At 44.5% G+C, this 25217-nt stretch overlaps 3 protein-coding genes across 4 annotated transcripts in view; 2 read left to right on the top strand and 1 right to left on the bottom strand.

The window, feature by feature from the left end:
- Tmod1 (tropomodulin 1) overlaps positions 1-9002 on the top strand; it is an 82929-nt gene extending 73927 nt beyond the window's left edge. The window contains exon 10 of the mRNA XM_057790354.1: positions 8900-9002. Coding sequence (XP_057646337.1) covers positions 8900-8910 — 11 coding nt within the window. The 3' untranslated portion in view covers positions 8911-9002. The remainder of the gene's footprint in view (positions 1-8899) is intronic.
- Tstd2 (thiosulfate sulfurtransferase like domain containing 2) lies at positions 114-24787 on the bottom strand. Of its 2 annotated transcripts, none has more exons than XM_057790352.1 (10): positions 24703-24787; positions 22242-22449; positions 16109-16404; positions 13665-13785; positions 8879-9004; positions 7914-8019; positions 4650-4768; positions 4017-4175; positions 3273-3411; positions 114-1132 (listed from the first exon to the last, which is right to left on the bottom strand). In XM_057790352.1, the coding sequence occupies exons 2-10, from the start codon at positions 22404-22406 to the stop codon at positions 900-902; spliced, it is 1464 nt and encodes a 487-aa protein (XP_057646335.1). In that variant the 5' UTR covers positions 22407-22449; positions 24703-24787; the 3' UTR covers positions 114-899. The 2 variants fall into 2 exon arrangements, with proteins under 2 accessions (XP_057646335.1, XP_057646334.1); XM_057790351.1 differs by having other exon boundaries at positions 22242-22446; positions 24703-24766.
- Positions 24397-25217, top strand: part of Ncbp1 (nuclear cap binding protein subunit 1) — a 38889-nt gene continuing 38068 nt past the window's right edge. The window contains exon 1 of the mRNA XM_057790349.1: positions 24397-25217. Within this exon, the coding sequence (XP_057646332.1) occupies positions 25184-25217 (34 nt within the window). The 5' untranslated portion in view covers positions 24397-25183.

Genomic DNA, 25217 nt, shown 5'->3' with positions numbered 1-25217 from the left:
CTCGTATGATGGGGACATGAGCCCAAAGGTCAGAAGGCTAGAGAGCTGCCATGCTGAAGGACCTCACTAAGCAAGCATCTTGTGTCCCAAATGTCTTAAAGCACGCTGCTGCTGCTGCTCATCCTGATGCCCAAGGAGAACACTCAGAAGCTAAGAGGGGATGCTGGATAATGCAGGGCTGTTAGGGGGACATCTTTCAAAGAAACCAAATCAATAAAAATGTAGGCTACTTCTTTAAGACTGCCTCTGTCAGATGAGCTGTCAGCGTGAACTGGGAGCTGGTGTTTTCTATGAAGGGACAGAGTGCAAATACTTTAGACTCTGAAAGCCATGTGGTCTCTGGCCAACTACTCAGTAGTGCCATGATCATATGTAAAGGAATGGGTCAGGTTGATTCAGTAAAGTCTTCAAAGCAGGAAGTGGCCAACGCTACAGATTACAGATCTCTTCGGGCAGTTAGTGAAGAGACTGACGCAGTGGAAGGTTGCAGCTGACCTGGTTTAAGAGTCCACACCCAGGGCTCAGCTTCTATGCTTTTGCTGCCAAGGCAAAAAGGTTTGCTGACAAGAGCAATGTCTACTACCCGGCTGCATGGCAGAGAAGACATGGCGCAGCCGAGCTAAGGCTCTTCCCCTCAACGTCCTTGGGATCCCACACGGTTCATCTCTTTTCCAGGCTCTAGCATATTCCGAATCAAAATAAGCAGGTTAGGTAGCTAACACTAGACTCCCTGTCCCCTTTGCTTGTGGCCATCTGACCACATGAAAGTTCCCAATTTGTTTCTACAACCTTGACAATCTACGCATGGACACTGAAGCCTGCACTGTGAAGCTTAGGGGATGCTGAAGATGCCACACAGCTTCACCAGCGTCAGGCCCTGGCTGCAGGCTCACAGGGCGTCATGCAGGCTGCTCCTGTGGGATGCGTGGTCTCCGGGCTGTACACTCACATTCTTCTTTAAAACTGTCCTGGGCAGGGCCCGACGCCTGTTTGCCCCCTTTGTCTTGACACATGATGCAACAGGCTGTGAATCCTTGTCCTTGACAGGCAGAACAGGTTAAAACGAGCTGGCGGCATTGGGGAGTAGAACAGAGTTTATATTGGTCCCACGGGGCTCCACAGTATGAACATTCTAGGGAAGAAAGAGTCTTATTATTCTTTCCCCGCTCCACTGCCTCTCCACACACCCCCTCTCTGTCTCTCTGTCTCTCACACACAGGGAACTTATCCAGTTCCCAGATACAACCCTAAGTTCACTACTCTTTGGTCCAAGGGAATGTTTCCAAGTCAAGCAGGGTGGCAGCAACTATCACCTCAGAACTTGGGAGGCTGAGACAGGAAGATTGCAAGTTCAAGGCTGGCCTGGGCTACATGCACAGTGAGGCCCTGTCTCAGAATAGAAACAAACAGTTCAAAAGGAAATAGCACTCCTATCTTCTAGGAAAGAGAAAAGCCTCTGCTGGGGGAGGGGTTGGTGTGGAGAGGCTTCTGGAAACTGTTCTGACTCGTCTTCACCCATCCACTGTCTTTTTTCCCATCCAGAAAACAGGTTCATCTCTTTCTCATGAGCACTTCTGAAAATGGCTTATTACCCACGTTACACAGGCTCTCCCTGATATAACCTCCCTGCCCAGGGGGACCGCACACCTGAATTCAAATGACCCCACATCTCATCCACCTTGTAGAATGCACAGCTCTCCACCCCAGGCTACCACCCGACTCCCCAACTGCACCTTATTTTCCTTTTCAGCCTGTGTCTCCTGGCCAGCTTATCTTCCAAAATACCACAGCTCCCCTTGCTTGGCTATGCTACCTTTGGGCTTTTTCTTACATTCAAAGTCACATGCAGATATTCAAGTCCTGCAGGTATTTCTTCTATAAAATCCCTCATTTGCTTTCTACTTATTATTTGAGGTTTAAAATAAGACAAATATTAGACCACCATAATGAGTAAAGAGATTAGAAAGGTAGACAGGTAAGATGGCTCAGTGGATAAAACAATTACTACCAAGAATGATGGCCTGAGTTCCATCCCCATGATCTACATGGTGGAAGGAGAGAACCAATTCCTGTAAGTTGTCCTCTGACCTCCACATGTGTGTTGTAGAATGTACATGAGCACATAAGTAAATGTAATTTTTTTTACAAAGACCAGAAAGGAAGGAGAGAAGATGAACTTAAATCTTACATCTAAGAGGCCTGTGTTCACAAGTGTTCTAGAAACTGTAGCAGCAATGAAGGTTGTCTGCCTAGGACTTGTCATCCAGACACTACTGAACTGCAGTATTCAGGGCAACTCTCCTTCTGGAGGACTGCCTCTCCTCCTCCCTGCTGTGTGGGCCCAGCACTGCGGGCCCACTATAACCAGTGCAGCAGCCACCGCACGGCCTGCTCCTGCTCTTCCGTTCTCACCTTCCCTCAAATGCGCACTTGGGGACACGAGGGCATCTGACTGCGGCATCTGTCACCCCACGGATTGCCAGGGTTGATCTGGCTGATCTGGCTGCCTAAGCAGGTGTCCCCGTCCTCCCTCATGGCTCCATGTGCCCCTGCTCATGCTGCAGCTCAGCTGATGAGGATGACTTTCCCCATACGAAAGAGGACAAGTCTCTGGCCAGCTGCTGTGCTCTCCTTAGGGCCTCCAAACAAGCCCTCAAGTGTGCACTTGTGTCCACGCCATCTAATTCTTAACTCTTCTGCCCTGGGTTTACTTGGCAGCCTGGTAATGACTATGGACCTTGTCTATGAGAAATAATTTCAAATGAATAAAACCAAATGCACAGCATTACAAAGGAAATCAATCGTATAGAAGTAAGAGATAGCAAAATAGTTTCCAGACTGTGTGCTACAGTAAGAGCTGAGTTACCTGTAACATTAAACAAAGAGTTAGTGGGAGGTCTGACTATGTCCAGTGGGAGACTGCGGTGAGTATGACGCCCTGCTGAGTTCCCTATGGCAGCGGCAGCAGCAGAAGGATGTAGCAATATTACGAATTCTATGGCGACAAAGACCTAGGACGTCTGGCACAACCTGTCCACTGCCTGCACTTTAAAGGACTTGCCTACTCAGTATATAGCATGGCCAGGACTATCTGATGCCTGTTTAATTCCTGCATCTCCAGCTGCTGGGAAACAAAGGGGTGGCACAGTGACCTCCACTTCTCCATGTCATGTTCAGGTAGCAGTCCTGGCAGCCTTCCCCAAGCAGCGGGTGTAGAATGGTGAATGATTCTGACCTGACACAATGTAGGCTCTGGACCTGGGCTGACTTACCTGATACCACAGAACTGTTGTAGGCCAGGGCAAACCGCTCATCAAAAACAAACAGCTTCCCTTTGTAAAACCCATCAGGAAACTCTTCCAGGTATTTGTGGATGCCACCCTTGAGCTGAAACACTTCCTTACACACTCCCTGGATATAGACAAAAAAATATCAAGATGTTGAAAGAAGCAAAGAGACTTAGAAGCAGCTCCATGGTGGTGAGTGCCCAAGCAGTGCAGCCACACTGCCTGTGCCCATCAGTCAGGGGCTCCCGGTGGCCTCCCGAGAGTGTGGAAAATGCTGACCAAAGGGTCAAAGAACCACCTGGCCAGACCTTGCCTTCTGGGGAGATGGGTGATGACAGCAGTTGGGCCCTTCACCTTCTAAGATCCTGGGAAGCCTAACTATTTTTGCTACCACTAAATATAGGAGGGCATCTGTTGGGACATGCAATGTTACTGAATTTGCTCCTCTTGGGATCAGGCACACAGTTTAGGAAAGGGGAGCCACTCAGCTAAGCTGGCTCTTCTGTACTTAATGAATCTTCAAGACCACTAAGTGCTGAGACTTAAGAAGCTCGGGTTTAGACTTACAAACCCCATGCTGGAGCTGCGCCAGGAAAGTAAATCCTTCAGCCGGCTAGGGGAGGAGGGGCTGAGCAGGGGGTGAAGGGGTGGGAGTGAGGGTGGGAGGCTCCACACAGGCTGGTGATGGTGGAGCTGGCTCACCCGTGTGCTGGGCCTGCAGAGGCTCACCTTGGCTCTGAGGTATGCAGAACCCCGCTCGCAGCGGATGCCCCCAGTGCAGTACATCAGCACCCTCTTCTGCCTGAAAATGTCAAGGTTTTTGTCAACGTAGCTAGGGAAGTAACTGAATTTCCTGATGTCTGGTGCTAAGCAGCCCTGGAATCGTCCCTACAACATAGGGACAGAAGGAAATGATTAGAAAAATGTACCCGCTGGGAACTCAGTTCTTTCTGTATAACAACCTCCATCTTTGCAACAGCAACAAGCATTTGCTACCCAAAGTTTGCATCCCACACTCTTACCCTTTAATCTCAAGATCTGGAAGGAGACACAGGACTGGGGCTGTGGGTCCCCTTCTTACAGATCCCTCAGGGGAATGGGCTAGGTTATAGTGGCAGCTTTTACAAGGTCAGTAGCACATGCCAACGGGAGGTTCATGGTAAACAAAATCACTTTATATGCCAAGATTTCTTTAACAGACTTAGACTTTCTCAACAGACTAGGAGTTTGGGATTTACGTTCTCCCTGATGCTGCTGGTACAGGAAGGAAACTGATGTGGCTAAAGGTCCCACAGGGACATACACTGTGCTGTGCAAGGCACACCCACCCTTTCATGCCACTCAGTTCTGGCTCTTACTTACTATTTTGCTTTCATAGAAGTTTCTGCAGTCCAGTAGGATAGTATCACCCTGTTCCTGATTTGCCTGCGATAAAAACTTTTCTATTTCTTTATGAAATTCACCAGGGGATAAATGGATTCCTAAAATCAAGCCAAACAATTACATTAAAACAACAGGGAAATCTAATCACAACTGTCCTGACCTGACTGAAGCGCTGACTCAGCTTCTTCCCACCTAACCCTCCTTCCATCCATTACCATGGAAACAGATGACACTATCTGACCATCAGGATAAAATGTCCCAGTCCCAGGCATCGTCATTTCCTTGCTCTAACCTGAGACTACAGAGCTCTAACAGTTCAGAAATAAGAAATACAGTTTTCTTAAACCACATGTTTGGGGATTTATTTGGAGTGCTGTTCTGCTATGTGCCATTGTGGTCACTAATGAGTCAGGAAATGAACAGTGTCCTACTGTCAATGTCCACAAAGGGGATTCAATACATTCAGGATTCACTACTGTCTACAAACTGTCAAGTAACAAAGTTGACCCCAAATTCAAGGCTAGAACCTCAGCTTAGACTAAGGTAGTTGAGAGCATGATGTTATGGAAAGTTTGAGCTTGCGTGTGTTTGATAATAGGGTAAGAAGAATGTATCTAAATTTGTGTACACGCAAAAGGGAAAAGGGTGAGCGGAGCTGACACCACACATGGGAAAGGAAGTGAGAGGAAAAGAGAAGCCATACATCAGGAGAGACAAGGATGGAGAAGGGTATTAAAGTATGAGGGACTGAGAGAAAGGACTGTAGTCTGTGAGCTTTGTCTCCAGACCCTCAGGACAGAAATCCCAGCATCTTACCAATTGTGAGCATTGGGATCCTGACTCTATTGGGCATGAATCCCAACAACCGCTCCATAACTCTCCAAACCTGGAGAGCACAGTCTCGTTTTCTAACTCTCAAAGCTAAAATTATAGAATGTAACCAGGTCTGATGCTACTCAGGTAGCATCACATAATTGCATGGGTCCCAAAACAATGATGTCAAAAATGAGGTTCAAAACTGTGATGAGAATCATGGAAATTCTCTTTGCCTTCTCCCGGCAGGGAGTTTCGGGAGCCAAATGTGTTCCCTGCTTCTGCTGTTACTATTGCTGCTCTTCTGGCAGAGAGGGTTCAGACAGACAGCGACCCAGATGGACATGTTGACAAGAGGTCCCTTTAAACCACCTGCTTGAGCTGAAGGCAGCCCAGGCCAGTCTCCCCTCAGCTCCCAAGCAGTGTTCTGCCACACCAAGGAGAGCTGCTATCATACTGCCTCCTGCTAAGATGGGGACACCAAACAGAAGCATCCCTACCTGGGTCCTATCTCTTCATGCATGAGCCTATTTCTAAGATGCTTGTATCTTACCCCATTTCCCTTTAACTTAACTATTGGCCTTCTTTTTGATATTTATCTATTAAAAATGAATACCTGAGAGGCAGACGGCCCTTTGTACTTTGAGAGAAAGCAATACTACCTAGGAAGCAGTCATGTGAGTAGAAGGAAAGAAAGGGACTAAGCCTGATGATCAAGGCTCTGACACAGAGCTGTCAAGCACAGATGTCACTAATCAATGTGGCTGACAGCTACCTGAGTGTACTCTGAGGAAAGTGACCGTAAGTATGACATACACACTGCATCTCAGGGACTTAGTACGAAAAAAGTAAAGAAACTCACTAATAGTTTTCTATTCAGTACATATTGACATGCACTGGACACATTCTGTTAGCTCATTTCACCTATTTCTACTTACACTAGAAGCTGAAAACTAATGTAATAGGGCTCCCATATTTCTACAAAACAGCACAGCTCTCACTTTAAATAGCAATCTAGGGAGATAAGTGAGCAGAGGACCACCCTATTGGGATAGAGTTAGTACTATTCCAAGACTGAAGAACTCTACAGACATAAGGGTGGGTGCCTTCAAAATCAACCTGCAGGGTAAGCAAGATGGCTCAGGTAAAGGAACTTGCCTCCAGTCTCATGACTTATCTTATGACTTCTACATGCTCATTGCAGCCTGCAAGCCCATGCACACACTCACACACATATATGAGTGTATCTCCAGGAGATACAGCCAGCTAAGGACTACCCCATGGGATACAGTTAACACTATCCAGATTCTGAGAAACTTTACAAAACAAGTGACTAAGACCTTTGAAGGCCAATCTGTAGAGCTGAATATATAAACTTAGAGACATTGTTTTGCTGTTGAAGAGATCTTACTTCAATCTGTTTTCTGTTTGTGAGGAGGTCAGAGGACAAGTTCAGGCATCAGTGTTCTCCTTCCATCTTGTTTGTAAGGGACTCCTGTGTGCCGGCTGGCCTGAGCCTCAGAGTCTGTGTCTGCTTCCCATCTCACAGCAGGAGACTGGGATTGCAGATGTGCATCACTGGACCAACTTTACATGGGTTCTGGGGACCAGAGCTTAGGTCCCCACTCTTGAGTGACAAGTGCTTTACCCAGTGACCCATCTTAGCTCCTCTTATTTAATCCTAATAGAAACTTAAGAATCATGACACAACTGGGATTCACTGACAAGATATTCATTAAGTAATTACTGCTAAAATGTTTTAGAAATGGTTACTAGTAAAACTTAACTGTTAATCTTTTAGTTATCTGCTGAAGCATTTATGAGTGAAATAACATGGCACGGAGGTTCTCTTTAAAGTGACCTGGGATGAGAGAAAGGGAAGGAGTCAGAGGAAGTTTGCCATGGATGTGTAGCTGCTGAGGCTGCTGAGTGAGCATATGGAAGTTCATTCTATTATTTCCCCTACTCTGGTTATGTTTGGAAATTTTCATGGTAAAAGTAAAACAAAACCAAAAATCCCCACCACACAAACGTCTTTTAGTAATCTATAGCAAGCACAGGGAAGCAGGGGTCGAATGTTCGAGAACAATGCTTTGGTTCTGAAAGCTATTTGCTTACCAGGGTAAAAGCCCATGTGCTCTTTTTGCTGATGAACTATTTGTAGGTAATAACCACACGGCTTTCAAATTGCTCTCTCTGGAAAGAGGAAATAACTTCTTGCCAAACTATCACCAAAAAAAATGTGCTGGTGGGTCTAAAGGTGAGCCTTTAGTTACCATAAGCATCACAGACGCCTGTTTAAGTCCTGGACAGGCAGAGTTAGCCACCCTACGGCTATTTTAAATAGAAGACTGACTACAGTTTCTGCTGGTCAGTGTCTTTCTAGTTTGTCTATGACAGAAAGCACAGTTCTTTAAAACATAAGCATACCAGGGTTCTTGTAGGAGACCTGGCTGGGACTGATCCCCATAGGCACGATCTCTTCAAACACACCGACTCGCAATTCTGGGAAGCAGTGAGCTCCTCCTTTGCTGCTCTAGCCAAGGAGAAATAAGACAGAGTTTACTTCTCCCACTGCCAGCCAAAGACAAGTGCCAAATATAAGAATTATGGTCTGTTTTAATAGTGTGATAGTTGAAGTTTTAAACCTCAAATTAGGAGAAAAAAGGAACTGTCAATGGAGATAAAGCTATGGTCCAGAATGTTCCAGATGATTCAACGTTAATAAATGCTTACTGTGACATTTCCACATGCAGGAACATTGTGTTTGTATGGCTATGTACATGTAACTTGGCACCACTGAGCCATTCACATGTGATCACACAGCAGGTAGCTTTTGCTCTGGAGCAATGACAGCTAGTGTCTTGCTGTGATCAGCATAAGAATTAGTGAGGTGCTCTCGCCAGCTTACCACTTACTGTGATGAAGCATAAAGTTCTTAGACATAGCACCTTTGCCGAAAGAACCACAACTTTCTTCTCATGTGGTGTCAACTTTCTTTTCAGGTTTCCTAAAACCATAGTCCCCTCTGCCTAACTACGTTCTGCTCTATAACAGGCCAAGGCAGTTTCTTTATTCATTAATGTTAATCACAGCATACAGAGGGGACTCCCACATCAGTACCACACAGAGATCTGCAAAAACAGTCTCTGCAGTAAAAACAGCTTGTTTAACTGTAACATCCTTCTAGGAAGGGAGACTAGGGTCTAGGAAGGGTACTGACTGATCCGAGGTGACACAGTCACTAGACGGAAACAGTGACAAGCACACTTGTTTTACTGCACTGGCTTGGAACTCAAAGGGAAAGGAAGGCATTTGTCCGGCTCTGTATGCACCCTTCAATGGCCCTCGAAAGCAGACTGCTCTAGCTTTAGTTCACTTTCTTTTTCTCTTACCTTAAAATCTTCCTCACACAGGTAATCCTTAAACAACGGGCAAGAAAGCATGACCTCCACGTAGAGTCTGGTGGCCACTTTACTTCCTCCAACAGTTCCGTTGATTCCTTCAGTAGCGATCCGAATCTGAGACACAGACGGTGGGAGAAGGGTACAGTCTTAGCTTGGTTATCTTCCCAGGACCGACTAAAGGTCACTTTCATGTCAGTGAGCTTAACAGGAAGAGTAGAGGCCCTGCTGTGGCCACCACAGTATTACAAGACAGAGCACGTGTGCCCCTCCCTCTGAAGCAGTGTGGCCCACTGGTCAGTTGAGGAATTCAGTTCACATGTACCAAACAAGAAAACAGGACTGAGAACTCTGGAAAGCCTGTTTGCTCCAGAGCTCCAACTGCCCAGTGGCCAAAGGGGATTCTGAGAGAAACCTAAACCCAGGCTGGAGAAGAGCTCCTAGAGGCTAGGGTAGAAGATGAGTTCCACCACTTCCTCACAGGTGGCCCAAGAAGCTTCAACTTTGATGTCTCCATGCTACTTGCATAGGTACAAGAATGCCAAAAGTGAATTAAAAAAAAAAAATTCTAAAGAGGAAACTTATCTAACAGCGGAATATGCAGGTCATCTCTGCATGGAGGCTGAAGGAAAGCCACCACCCCAAACCTCTCGGATGGAATTCAAGTTATGTCTTGCTCACTGTGTCTGTATCGATGCCTGTCACATGGTGGGCTCAGTGTCCCCTGAGTAAATGCATGTGTACCCACATCTGGGGCTCTCTGGCTTCTCTAATCTGAAAATCTCTTTGAAACACTTTACTGGGAAGGGAACATGAGAGCTTGGGCTAGGGCATGCTTGGAGGCCTGGGCTGAGTGTCCTGGTAAAATCCTGCAGGTGAGTTTACAGATGAAGCAGCTTTATAAGGAGTCACCCATCTCGAGAGCAAGGTGCTAGACAATGCCAGCGGGGCATCATATGGTCTCCGAAGAGTCCAGAACTGTTGCCACTATTCACACATGAATACAGCCAAAGGGGAAAGTTCTATGCTCATTCAGGGTCCGGAAAAGACAAGAGAGTTGTCGTCTCACTCTAGGCCATGCTACAAGCCAATGCTGACTGGTAATAACTACCCAGAGAAGTAGCCTGATTACCACTGACTCTCTGAGAAAGAGAGCTACAGCTGGGTGTGCTAGAACACACCTTTGATCCCAGCACACGGGAAGCAGAGGCAGGAGGATCTCTGAGTTTGAAGACAGCCTGGTCTACAGAGTGAGTTCCAGGACAGCCAGGGCTACATAGAAAAACTCTTTCTTGAAAAATAAACAAACAAAAAACCAAAGAGGACTGCAGTCCAAGGGAGCCTGCTCTGGGTATGAGGCAGGGAAGCAGAGTGCACAGCAATCTCTGTTCTACAGGCTACCGCACCTAACACCAACTAACAGGAGACTACAAAAAAAAAAAAAAAAAAAAAAAGCTGTGAGCCAGCAAAGTCGAGAAATCCATCTGAAAACAGTCAATCGAGGTATTGATGAATGCATAGTTTTACGTGGCTGTTTCTGGGTTGGCGGGCAAGTTCTTTCCTATTTCATTTTAATCTCAGAAACCAAATGCATGCCATGCACATCTACTGCCTTGGACGGAGTCATCTCTAAACTCATTTGTAATATCTAGATTCCCAACAAGTTTCAAAGATGCTCTTTTTTTTTTTTTTGGTTTTTCGAGACAGGGTTTCTCTGTAGCTTTGGAGCCTGTCCTGGAACTAGCTCTTGTAGACCAGGCTGGTCTCGAACTCACAGAGATCCTCCTGCCTCTGCCTCCCAAGTGCTCAAAGATGCTCTTTTAGAGAAAGGCCTTGTAAGTAAGAAACAGAGACAAGCAATAGTTGGCATTGTGGAACATTATAATCTCAAGGGGCAGATGGGGTTCTCCAGTCCACAGACAAGAAAATGGCAGCTACAGCTGCAGAGAAATCAAGTAACTTGCTCAAGGGCAAAGAACTGGTAACTTGTCAAACCATGACTCAACTCTTGTAGGATTCAAATCTTATCATTTGTCAAATGTACTCCTTCAAATTTTATTAATTAATGCATTCATTTTATGTATATGTGTATTTGACTGCATGTATGTATTTGTACAAGTGTGTGCAGGAGTCCGTGAAAGTCAGAAAAGGGCATAAGCTCCCCTGGAACTCCAGTTATAGACCATGTGGGGTCTGAGAATTGAACCCATGTTCATCGGAAGAGCAGTAAGTGCTCTTAACTGTTGAGCCCTATCTACAGCTCATTCTCAAATTTCTTGAGGTCATATGATATACAGCAAGGAGCATTTAGGTCCTCCTTTTCCTTGCCTATCAATATTGTCAAATCCTAGGACACTAAATATCTCCCTAGACTGGCCAAGTCTTTGAAGTCTAGACATTTGGATTTGAGATCCAGGAAGATGCTGCCACCTGGAAGACAGGATTACTCACTGCTAGGGTGCCACAGGCTGGGCCCCCCTTTTTTCTCTCTGTATATAGCCTAGCCTCCTCTTGAAATTACAGCAATCCTCCTGCCTCAGTCTCCTAAGTGAGGAAATTACAAGTATGTACCACCACACCTAGCTTTAAACCAAAATCAGACTTGATTTCATGCTTATGTACATTTTGTATGAACAGTTATCTTCTTGGTGCGAAAGCTCACTGAATAGAGATGGTAATATATATTCAGAACATAAATACTTATCGGTTTTCAAAATTATGTGCTAGGAATTAGGGATACAGTTGTTGAAAAGTAACACCCTCCCCACCACCCTTGATGGAAGGAGGTCAAGATGCAAAGAATTAAAATAGGCGAGTGCTATGAGGGCATCACAGGTGCCCCTGGCAGACATGGGGGAAATAAATTTAGATGGGAGGTCAGGAAAGGTTTCAGAGAAAGTGTCAACAGTCAAATCAGGGTGGGTGTGGGAGTGAGCCTTGAAGACAATTTGCCTAGGAAAAAAAAAAAAGGCAACCAAAACAAATTTGGGTGGGTCCCAGGAAACTGAAGGACAGACTGGAGTGTGGAGAGTGGGTAAGGCCAAAGGCCCAGCACTATGGTAGCTAGGCTGTTAAGGAGGGCCTGGCCCACCTGGTGCTGCTGGAGCTGCTCTAACAAGACCATTCTGGCTGTTGCGTGGAGAGTGGATTAAATGGAGGGTGGGACTGGGGGGCGAGGCTCGTCTGCAAGTTACCACGTGGACAAGACAAGACAGAGTGGCAGCTTTGTCTAGGGTGGCAGAAGAGAAGTAAATGGAGTCGAGGATTATTGCAGGGCAGGGTGTGGTGAGGAACTGAATGCGGCGAGCAGTACCAGTACTTGTCAAACACGGGTGTGGAAAATGTCACTGACCAATCAGTTTATTAATACCTGGGGCGTGGAAGAACCTCAAAATGTTTCTACTTCACTTCCTTCTGACTTAAATTTTGAAAATTATTTAATAGACATATACATGGAGAATAGATCACAAACAGCATTTTGCAAAAATAAATGCTGTCCTCTCATGCAGAGATGAATATTACCATCTGGGAATATGCTTCCTCTCATCTTTACACACACATACACACATACACACTCGTGGGTATGCTAGGAACATGCAGTCTTCCCTTTATCCGACAGTCTCCAGTCCTTACAGAGTACCCGGTATGTGCTTGCAGCAGCACTGAGACTACATCAACTGAGATAAAGCTGCTGGCCCCATAAGGCCTTGTGCTGTGAGTGAGACAGGTTCCACTGTCAGGCTGTGATAGTCTCTGAGCAGGCGCACAGGCAGAGAGTTGTGAGGACAGCTTCCATTGTACTTCTGAGGAAACAGCACTGGAGCAGCGCTCTGAGAGGGCGTGAGGTGTGCCCAGGAGGAGAGGCCTCATAGAAGGGAAGGAGGTACAAATGCCAGTACCTGAGGTGCTGAAAGACCTGATTCTAGGAAAATCAATGCTATACTTCGAAATCAAACCTACATGTGGAGGCTTTTGAGTACAGAACATCTCTCTGTCTCAGCTATCAGCAAACTGTCAGCATACAGATGTATCAGAACACAGCCATATCTACTCCTTTAAGTACCACACATGAATGTTTTCAATCTACAACAGTAATGAGTGTTGTAGGAGGCAACTTGTTCATTTCCTGGCTGCTCAGACGACTTCCGAAATAATCACACAGAAACTTTATTATTTGCAATACTGTTTGGCCAATAGCTTAAGTGTATTGCTAGCTAGCTCTTGCATCTAGAATTAACCCATTTCCATTATTTTATATTTGACCATGAGGGTTGTGGTCTACCGGCAAGGTTCCAGCTGACAGCTCCCATCATTTCTCTCTGGCGGCTACATGGTGTTTCCTGACTCCTCCTTCTTTCTCCCAGCATTCAGTTTAGTCATTGTCACGTCACCCTCCCTCTCCCCTACTCCCATCTATCTCTACTCTACCCTATCACAGGCCAAGGCAGATTCTTTATTCACTTGACCAATAAAAGCAACACAAATAAAGAAGGGAATTCCACATCAAATGAGTAGAGGTGTTTTTTTAAAAAAAAACAAAGCCTAAAATATTTACTATATGACCCTTTAGGTGTAGTTGACTGACTCCTGGTCTATAAAATAACAATTAACAGCTGTTTAATACTTCACTAGAATGCCAAGCAGGATTTCCCTTATTCTGAGAATGGGAAGTAATAACTACCACAAAAAGCACAGCTCCTGCAGTCCAGAGTTAAGGGCACAGGATAAGGCTGTGCAGTGTATGTATGCAGCAGGGCACATGTATAGCAGGGCTTACCTTGCCTGTGAGGTGCAGGTGCTGGCATAGAGCTGTCTGCCAGGCACAAACCCAGTGGGGGTCCTCCACATCACAGTAGCAGTAATACAGGAGTACCTCCCCATCCTCGTTGCTCTGGTCACTACAAAAAGAAAGTCAGAGGGCAAGAGCACCTGTGTCACAAGGAGGTCACAGTTCCCAATAAATCTATGCAGAAATGGGAGAACACAAAGATGGAACAACTCATACCTGTGTTCTTATTATTCTCCTAATATTCTCTTTCATATTTTCTCTACATAGGAGAGTGTCTCCATAGGACTTACTTCTTACATTACAGAAAGCAAATCTGCTTTACTGTCCTCACTTACCACTCACACCCAAGAGACAGATATTATTAACCCCACTTTATGGCAAGCTGGAAATGAGTCCACTGTGACTTATCAATCAGAAGGCAGCATCTGGTTTGATTGGCCATGATGACTGGCCATTGATTCGTGATGAAAAAGTTTGACTTCCATTTTTTCATATAATCCACTTACCTAAAAGACATGTTATTTAAAAAAAAATTTTTTTTGTGTGTGTGTGGGGAGGCGGAGGTGGGGTGGTTCAAGACAGAGTTTCTCTGTGTAGCAGCTCTGGCTGTCCTGGAACTTGCTTTGTAGACCAGGTTGGTCTGACTCACAGAGATCCACCTGCCTCTGCCTTCCATGCGCTACCATTGCCCAGCTGAGAGATGTTAGTATTGGCCATACAAGACAAGCCTTTCTGTCAGCACGCTCACACAGTAGCACTAAGAAGACATCAGTACTGTAGGAGACCAGAGAAGAGTATAATACAGTTTTAAACTAGACTTAAAAAACTCAAAGCAAAGGAAAAGTTTGGACTCTGAAAATTCAGCATGTGGAATAATGCATTCTCCAAATAATCTTTTAAAAAACATTTTATGTATTTACTATGTTTATGTATAAGATGTTTTGCCTACATGTATGTCTGTGTATCATATGCATACAGAGCCCACAGAAGTCAGAAGAAGGCATCAGATAGATACCCTTCAGTTAAAGACAGTTGTGAGCCACCAGGTTTATTCGGGGAATCAAACTGCACTCCGTGGAAAAGTAGTCAGTTCTCTTAACCACTGAGCCATCTCTCCAAGCCCTTCCCAAACATCTTGATGAATGATTTATCTGTCCGAAAGTATAGTTCTGAATTCATCAGTACATGGACCAAACAAATCTGTTGATTCTTGCCTACTCCATTTATTTAGACATTTTAAATCAAAGGATAACTTACAATGAAACTCAAGCATACATTCCCATTCAAACCCTCAGAAAGAAGCTTTCTATCATTACAGAATGGTTTTGCCCTCCACTCACGCAGCCACAAACAGACTCTTCTGTGTGGCTTCTGGCCTCTCGGCATAAAGATTTGACAAACCATTCACACACAGCCTTGTGTTACCCACTGTCCACGGCTCTTGCTGCACAGTGTTCTTTTTTTCTTTTTTTTGTTTTCCTATGTGACAGACCTGGTGTCTTGGAACTCACTCTGTAGATCAGGCTGGCCTTGGGCTGAGATCTGGCGGCCTCTGCCTTGCAGTGCTGGGATTAAAGGCGTGCGGCAGTGCTCCATATTCTAACATGATTGTATTCATCCTTTCATGCTCCTGCTATCACTATTTACAACTGTTTCCATTTCAACTGCATTCCAATTCAATTGCATTCCAATTCGTATTTCAAATTATTTTTATTTTTTTTAATCTTTGTGTGTATATGGTATGAATGTGTTTATGTGTGAATGCAGGCACATGGGTGTTGTAGTGTGTATGTGGAAGTCAGAGGACAATTTTGGATGTCAGTCCTCACCTTCCACCTTGATTGAGACAGTCTCTTGTTCTTTATTGCGTGCACCCAATGCTTGCTGGCCTGTGAGCTTTTGGTGATCCTGTTCCTGCCTCCATTTTGCTGTAGGAGCACTAGGATTGTCCATAAGCACCACCATGCCTGGCTTTACATGGGTCCTCATCTTTACAGGGCAAGCATTTCCCCAGTAAATCACTTCTCAAGTCCCTATCATTTTAAAATATAACTAGTTTATTTTTAGTTAGCAGACAAAATAATAGGTTGTTTCCAATACTTTGTTATTACAAATAAAATCGCCACAAACATTCATGTTTAGGCTTTGGTGGGCACATATTTTTATTTTTGTTTGTTATATACCCAGGAGTGGGTCACTGGGAAGATGTCTAAATTTTAAAAAGAACCTGCCAAACTCTTTCCTAGAATGGTGGGACCATTTCTACCCTCACCAGCAGTGACTGGGCGTTTTAGTTGCTTCACCATGTCACCCGTATTTGCCAACGTTGTTGGTCTTTCTAATTTTATCCATTTTAGTAGGTTAACTGTAGTATATCATTGTGGTTGGAAAATATTTTAAAAGCAAACCAAAATACAGAATGAAAAACTTACCTGCTCAGCTCATCAGGGCTAAAGCGACTTACATCAGGGAGCCAAGCAGACACTTCCTGACTAGGAGGGTTCTTCTTGTCTGTGGATGTAAGACTCTGTGAAGCATGCAATGCTGCAGTTAGCTGCTTCAGAACAGAAGCAGTCTGCTGGTAAACTTCCTCAGCATGCTGTGTCGCCACATGTCTGTGGATGCTGGTCTGGTCCACAAATAGCTGCTGACAGCATCTCCACCGCTTTCCTTTAAATTCGTAAGAAGGTGCTGGAACTTGTTTGGTTTTGACAAGAAGGGCAAAGGCCTGCAATTCACATTTCAAATAACATCATTCATTATTTAATAGGTCTAGGGGTAACAAAAGTTTCACTCAATCTCTTATATTACTTTTCGTGGGGATAGGGAGGTTCTAGTTTGGCATCCTGCCAGTCTATGAAGAATTCCAAGAGCAAGAACATGGGCTTGTATTGCTTCCAGCAACCTCATACACTGACTTTGGGAAGGTAAGGTATGGCTTCGTATCCCGGCCTTCCACACCTGTGCATTCAACATCTATGTTCTTCTTCTGAATCTGGACACCTTACTGCCTCTACCTTCCAGAGTCCCTGTCCACACTGGTCTCTGAGATGGGAGGGTCCTCTGGTTCCTCTAAGACAGTGGTTCTCAACCTTCCTAAAGCTGTGACCCTTTAATACAGTTCCTCACGTTGTGGTAACCCCAACCATAAAATGATGACATTGCTACTTTATAACTGTAATTTTGCTAGTGTTATGAATCATACTGTAAATATCTGATATGCAGGGTATTTGGTATGCAGCCCCAAGTGGAGAACTGCTGCTCTGTCGAATCACTTTTAAACACTCCAAAGGTCATTGCAGAGGCCCTTCTGACATTAGAAAATGCTATTTCTCTACTTGATGGTTATAAAATTACGATTTTAATGTTTCCACTTAGTTGTAAATACTGGCTCTGCTGCTACTTGCCTTTGAAAACAAATGTGAGGAAGTTATTCAGCCTGGGGGTGCCAAATTTCTACTTGGAAAAAGTAAATCAAAGGATTACATAAATGTTAAGCATCATAATAGAATTATGCCCTTGTCTAATAGAGAACAGAGACACAATGACTCCCGAGTGCTTCCCATCCTGCTTCCAGCCCCATCATTTTCTATCTCTTTTACAATCTTGGTTCAAATGAACCAGTTTCTTTACTGTTCCTTAGTGTTATTTGAACACCCCTGCCCCCAGCCTAGTTTATGCTCAGCGTAGTCTCTGGAATACTCTTCTTTTGTAAGTCACCAAAATCTTATCTAATTGAAAAGATGCCCATTCTTTAAAGCATACACTTAAGGCAACTGCAGCCTAAATAAGGTAAGTATCCCTCAGGAAACTGGCAAGACTGTTCTAAAGTAACAACTTCTTACTGCTCATCCATCAAGATCCATTTTCCTTTCTTCCTGAGAAACTGGATTTCCTAGACTTTGCAATTAAAGCTGCACAACTCTTTCCTCATGGAAGTGGCATGTTACAACTCCTTTTCTGGTCCATAAAAACCTCCATGTGTGCTCCTCTGTGTTCTCTCTCTCTCTCTCTCTCTCTCTCTCTCTCTCTCTCTCTCTCTCTCTCTCTCTCTGTCCAGCTTTACTGGAGTGGGAACTTTGGAAATATGTTGAGGCCTGCAGAGGTAACATTAGCCTGGATTCTTGCAACCTGTGTGTTACTGAAGATACCTCATCTCCCAAGTCCAAATTCCTAATGTGCTCTATCCGTTATAGGTATGAAGCCATTTGTTACTGGAGCCTTGGCTACCACAATTAATACATTAGAAATTTCTACAAGACTTAATGAGGAAGAACATGGAGCAAGTGTATCAACACATATGTAACAAAAACAAACGGTGGTGCACACCTTTAATACCAGCAGAGGCAAACAGATTTCTGTGAGTTCAAGGACAGTCTGAGTTCTAGGTCAGCCAAGGTTACAAAGTAAGACTACCTCCAAAAATAAATAAAAAACATTAACAGAACATTTTCAAGTCTTTTCTTCCACATCCTACATCTAATCCATCAACTCTTATTTCCAAAGACACCAAAAAATCTAACCATTTCTCCCTTGGCTACCATTCCACTGACCCCATTCACCATCACTCTTCCCTGGATTATTATAATAGTTTCTTGGCCTCCCTCTTTCCATACTATCACCACTTGTTTTCCATTCAGTCAAAATGCTTCTTTTAAAATCTAGATCAAGCCAGGCATGGTGACATATGGATCTCTGAGTTTGAGGCCAGTCTGGTCCACAGACCAAGTTCTAAGATGGCCAGGGTTACACAGAAAAACCCTGTCTTGAAACAACAAACAAAAATTCAAATAAAAAAACTAGACCAGATGATATTCCACTGCTCAAAATTCCCCAGAGACTCTCTTTCTATCCTCCAGGAAGTTCCCAATAACCTGGTTCCTTCCCCTGCTCCTACCCCATCCCGTTTGAGCCTCTTGGCTTTTGCTCAAACACAGCCTGCAGGCTTCTGTATTACCTACAGCCTTTGCACTGGACCCTTCTCCCTCCAGTGTCCGTATGGTTTGTCATTCTGTACATCTTTAAATCTCATCTATTGACGAGAACTTTTTCTGACTATCCTAATAGAGAACAAGCTGAAATCTCTTTAAACTTCTCTAACTTTTCCCTATAACACTGACACCATGTAATATATTAGTTATTTATAATTATATTACTATAGTAAAAGTTGTGGGTATCTATTAAAGTTCCTATTACAGTTATTACATAATTATTACCTATACATATAGTCTTCTATAAGATGACTTGACTCTGCAATAGGTAAAAATAAAAGATAGCAAAATATACTACCAGAAGGAAGTATATATTCCTCTTTCTAGAACACTATCAATTATCTAACAAAGACATCAAGAACCTCAAAATATTCAAATGTTTTAACCCATTTTAGGGACTATTCTGAAGAATGGAGCTGAATTTCAGGTAAATATCAGTAAAGCACTGCAAGTAACAGACAGTGTTCCTTTAAAAACGGAAATCATAAATTATGGAGTACTACTTTCCATGGGCATTAAGTAGTTTTCAAGTTTAGTATGAAGCTTTTCATGGAAAAATGTTCCTGACACTTTACTTGAAAGCACTGGCTAGAATCAGCTGATGCAGTGTAGCCCCAGTGACACCTTAGGCACACTAGGAAAGACCAGAAGGGAATGCATTGGTGTCTAGCTGTCCCTCTGCCCCAGAAACTAACTGCAATAGTGTTGAGACTTGACTTCTCTTTGCATCTCCTTCCTTCCTGGCAACTACAGCTGAGTATCACATTGTTTTCATAAACATTATTTATGGTCATTGTTAAAAAATTCAACACAAGGGGCTGGAGAGATGGTTCAGTTGTTAAGAGCACCAGCTGCTCTTCCAGAGGTCCTGAGTTCAATTCCCAGGAACTACATGGTGGCTCACAACCATCTCTAGTGGGATCTAGTGCTCTCTTCTGGCATAAAGAGATACATGTAGGTATAACATTCATATACATAAAATAAATTTTAAAAAAGCAAAAAAATAAAATTTAACACAAAATCCTCTTAACTAATTATCAACTGAAACACACTGAAAGGCTCCCAGTACCTGTAGGTGGAAGCACCGAGAACTAGCATGAACCTATGTCACTTTCATCACCTATCCACTTAGGTGTAGAGGGAAAATGGGTAGATCAAATAGGACCAAGTTTGAAACTATATACATGGGTCAGTGTATGCTCTCAACCAGAAAGCATATAAATGGCCTATGTCTTATAGGTATCTAATTTTTTTTTAAAAGATTTATTTGTTTATTATGTATACAACATTCTGCCTCCATGTTTGCACACATGCCAGAGGAGGGTGCCAGATCTCATTACAGATGGTTGTGAGCCACCATGTGGTTGCTGGGAATTGAACTCAGGACTTCTGGAAGAGCAGCCAGTCCTCTTAACCTCTGAGTCATCTCTCCAGCCTGGTATCTAATTTTTTTATTGTCAACATTTTAAATATTGTTCCCCTGCTAAAAAGCAAGATAAATGCCACTTTATATTTGTGTATTTTTAATTAGTACTAAGGCTGAATTTTTTCCTACTTTTCCTGACTTGTTAGTTTATATGTGTTATCTGTTTTCCTTTTGAAAAAAATTTAAACTTTATAATTGCGGGGAGGAGCACAAGCCATGGTGCACACTTGAAAGCCAGAGAACAACTCTATGGCGTCAATTCTCTCTCCCTGCCTCCCCGTCTCTGACCACGTGGGCTACGGGGCTGTGTCAGAGGTGAAGCACATCACTCATGGACCTTCCTCACCTTGGGTAGACTGGGTCTGCCGTCTGCAGGGTGGGGCTTTTTTAGCGTTTCTTAGAGTTGGTCTTTCATGGCAGGCCAAAAGAAAAGGAGATGGCACTGTTAGCACTGTGGTTTCCTTCCCAACCACTGGCAAATGAAATGGGAGACCTAGCAGACAGTTCCCTCCACTATCCGACCGAAATGAACAGAGTTGGTAAGGGAGCATCAGCACTGTGGAGCACCTGGGTGAACGTGCGACATGAACACGGCTTTTCTTCCAGGACAGTCTTCCTAAAGAAAGCAAACTCTAAATCTCATGGAAGGAAATGTGAGTCAAAGCCAAGCTGAATCTATCTACAAAACAACTCTTATTTATAATTTTCAAGAACGTCATGGCTATGACTTGAGAGAAAAATTTAGTGTTCTAGTTTAAAGACCAAGCGAGACATGGTGTCATGTGCCTGTAACCCTGTGCCCCGGCACTCAGGTCACTGTAAATGCAGGTATGAGTTCAAGGTCAGCATTGGCTGTGGAGCCAAAAAGAAAGGACTAAGGTGTGGCAACCAAACGCAGGGAGTGGGCACTGTAACCAGCTCAGTTTCTGTGGAACCAGGTGAGCCTCCTGTATTGAGTGAATGGTGAGTATCAACAGAGCCTTTGGACAAGGCCAGCATGGGCGTTATTTATAAAATCCTGCTCACATTTCTCTAAGTTTGAAATTATTGCAAAATAATACTGGTAAAGGACCTCCGTAACCTCTGAATTTCATTTTCAAGGAAATCTGTATAAGACTATGCTGTGGATTATGCTCATTGTTAATAAAAAACTGACTAGCCAGTAGCTGGGTAGGAAGAGATCCAGACTGGGAGAATTCTGGGAAGAGGAAGGATGGAGTCAGAGAGTTGCCTGCAAAGGCAGAGAAGCAAGATGAGAATGTACTGAGAAAAGGTAACAAGCCATGTGGCTAAACATAGATAGGAATTATGGGTTAATTTATTAAGACTTAGCTAGTAATAAGCCTGAGCTACGGACCAGGCATTTATAAGTGATATTAAGCCTCTGTGTTGGTTACTTGGGACCAGGCAGTCAGGACAGGAAGAAGACACGTCTGATTATAAGACTGATTGAAGAGCCAGGCAGTGATGGCACACGCCTTTAATCCTAGCACTCGGGAGGCAGAGGTGGGCAGATCTCTGTGAGTTCGAGGCCAGCCTGGTCTACAAGAGCTAGTTCTAGGACAGGCTCCAAGGCTATAGAGAAACCCTGTCTCGAAAAACAAAACAAAACAAACAAACAAACAAACAAAACAATAACAAAAAAGACTGACTGAAGGTGGCAGCTGGGAAATTAGAGAGATATTTATTCTTCGCTGACATAGAGACAAAAAGAGGCTAAGAGAACTACAGGCTGAAGGTCAGAAAGTCAGCTCTCAGCTATACTTCCTTAACCAGCCAGTTTCCTAACAATGAGCCTCGGGTTCCCTGCTTTTAAGAAAAGGTGGTTTCAGCCTATGGTTTCAACAACAATAAGATACATAGCTGATGAAGAGCATCAATACCACCTCTTTATAGCCTAGTCACAGTATACTCAGTAGCCCTGCAGCATCCTGCGAGGCTGGCCTTTCTTTAAAGCACTGAGCTAGCAAGATGAGACCAAACTCTTTCCCTGACAGCAGCAGCATTCAGCAACAGCCTCACCAGATGCCAGCTGCCCTAATACCTGTCCTTCTTACACGACAGTTCTGAGCTCCTGGATTTCTTTCTACAGCAGTGAGGAAACTAACCTTATATACACGATCATGAACACACTGACAGCAATTTTACCTTTTTCTTTGCAAATGAGTATTTCTTCTTTAGATTGCCATCTAACTCTGCTTTGAGACTGCTGCTGGGGCTAATAAGATTTGATTCTTTTAAGTCCAGATCAGCAAACTTTAAAACACAGGTCTGCAGGCTATCTTCTTCATCTGGTGAAGTGGAAGAAGGCATCTGGATTGATCAGTGGGGCAGATTCCTTTCAGTCGAGTATCTTCTGAGACATAAGAGAGAAAATGCAATGCTCAGCTCTTTGAGAACTTGTTGAAGCAAACATGAAGCTAATCAATCATATGAATTAGCAGTGGATGCATACCCCAAGCTGCCATTCATTTACTTGCTCACTCAATAGTATTTTTGTGACAACTATTCTTGGCCAAGCTCCCTTCTACGCACTGGGAAAAGAGCAGTAAATGCAACAGGAAAAAGTTTGTCCTCTTAAGTTCATAACCTAGTGGGAAAGATAAGCCAATACATTGATTTTTTTAAAAGTCAGGGTTTAAATTTAATATTTTAAAGAAAAAAAGAAGAGTAAGGAGGCAGGTGAAAGGTCTCTTTATACACAAAGGGGAAGGAAGGGCTTTCTGAGGCAATAGAATGTCAAAGAAACATGAATTAGGAAGCTAACCACGTAAAAAACACAGGGTGACTAGGACAGTACTATGTACATCCAAAATCAACCAACACTAGTTTGTTTCTTTTGTTCTCAAATCTCAGAGCCAAAATTTCAAAGTTGCTACTGCTGCCAAACCTTACTGAAATGGATACACTATAACCAATGAACTGTTTTTAGTTATATTTTATTTCCTTTGTGTCTACTTGTGCCGGGACAACTGCCACACATGGATGTGGAGAAGAGGGGACAACGTTCAGGATCAGTTCTCTCCTTACACAGGCTCCAGGACCAAACTCATGTCATCAGGCTTCAACAGCAGATGCTTGCTTACCTGCTGAGCCATCTTGCCAGCACCTAATTTTTAAAATTATTTATTTCTGAGACCACGTCTTGCTATGTAGAACAGACTGGCTTTGAACCCCTAGTAATCTTGAATTTGAGACTCCCCTTGCCTCTACTATTTAGAACACTGCACCACCATAACAGACCCAAAGCTTCGCCCTCCTTTTAAAGTCAGCAATCCGGTTTGAACTGCATTCACCAGCACCCCAGTCCAAGGCCCCAGCATTTCTTGCCTGAATTTCTGATGCTTAACTATCTTCTTGGAGGACTTTTCCAAAGGCTCAATCTACTCAGACAATCTGTGCCTGCCTCTCTGAACCCAACCTGTATGTCAGACTACAGTGCCTGTGGTCATTCCTGAAAGGGTTGTTTAGAGGACTTCAGCTCTCAAAGAGATGAGGCTTCCTTCTGTTCACCTGCAGATTCAGTAGCCCACACACTGCCTTGTGTACAGAAGGTGACAAATGCTACCTAACACAACAAAGTACTTGTTGAATGAAATGAAGCATGAGTTGAAAAGTCAGAGAAATAACTCTGTAGGCACCTGATGGTCAGCCACGTTTATTTCAGAGCAGAGAGCATCACGTAAAGGAAACAATAAACCTTGATTCCTAAAATATGAACAACTTATTATTATTATTCTGATAAGCTGGACTTATCAGAAGAACGTAGTGGTTCGCACACAGCGAAGGGGACAGAACCCAAGAAACCTTAGTTTGGAGTTTGCAATAAAAATTTCCGGAGAGTTGGCGGGCATATGATGAAGATGGATTGTTGACACTTATGAATGAACAGATAAAAGATATTTTTTTTTAAAAGAAAAAAGTAGGGCCGGAAGATGGCTCTGTGGTTAAGAACGATTACTGCTCTCGCAGAGGACCCGTGATTTCGACCACCCCCCATCAGCACCAAGCACCCACATGGCAGCTCACAAGTGTCTGAAACTCCAATTCCAGGAGATCTGATGCCCTCTTCTGGTCTCCATAGGCTCCTGCGCACCCAGGTACAAAAACATAAAACATTCCTATTTTTAAAGTCCGTGAAAAGTTTTAAGCATAGTAGTCAATAAGTTTGATTAACGGACTTGCTCTCAAAGTACAGCGGGCAGTGTCTGTGCATAAAGGGTTACACAGGAAGTGAAGGATCCAATGACTCCTCCCTAATTCATGGATTAAGCAAACGACAGAAACGACCTTTTACTGAAACCAGTAAGACTGAAGGAAGAGTTTCGGCCAGACAAGGCCATGGGCAAGGCAGTTTGGTGCCCATCAAAGACATCAGGGCAGAGGACACCCACATACTGTACACGTGCGAAGTGACAGAAGAACAATTGGAACCAGATCGATTTGCACCGTCCTCATCCGTCAGCTGGGAGAAGTGGGCGGTAAGACGACCAGGAGCCGGCTCGGCCGGGCGGCCTGGCTTCCTTACCGCTGGGGAGCGGTTTGCTCTCCCGCCCGCCCACGTCTCCCGAGGCAGCTACGGCCGGGCGGCGAGAGTGAGAACACATACCCGCCGGTCTTAGGCCTTTCCTGGGTCTCCCTTCACCAACTTGGCGCGGCTTCCCTCCCTCGAGTCCACGCCCCCGACACGCGCGTGCGCAGAAAGTCCCTGGGAAAACGTCACCTCGCTCCGGAAGTCTCTAAAGCCGTCGGCGCAGAGGCCGCCGGGAAAACAACGCCGGGCCGGTGCAAAGCTGAGGCGGGATCGCCCCAGCCGGGATAATTTAGCTCGCCCTCGGGAAGGCCCCAGAGTGGAAGGCAAGAGGAGGCGGCCGCGCGTGGACCTGCAGACGCCGGCTTTTCGCCGCGGAGCCCACCTGGTACCTCTCCGCTTGCTCTTCCGGCAGGCGTCGTGAGCGAGTGCGCTTGCGCGCCGGACACTCCGCGCGCCTCGCCGCTGACCGCGCACCGGCCGGCCGGCAGCGGCCCGACGGTTCTGGGGTTGCAGGCGACTTGCAGCTCAGCTCGGCTGCGCACCGGCGAGCAGCAGCATGTCGCGGAGGCGGCATAGTTACGAGAACGATG

The sequence above is a fragment of the Chionomys nivalis genome, chromosome 16 (assembly GCF_950005125.1).
Source record: "Chionomys nivalis chromosome 16, mChiNiv1.1, whole genome shotgun sequence".
NCBI lineage: Eukaryota > Metazoa > Chordata > Mammalia > Rodentia > Cricetidae > Chionomys > Chionomys nivalis.
Note: the sequence above shows the minus strand (reverse complement) of the source record. Positions and strands in the feature narration are given on the sequence as shown.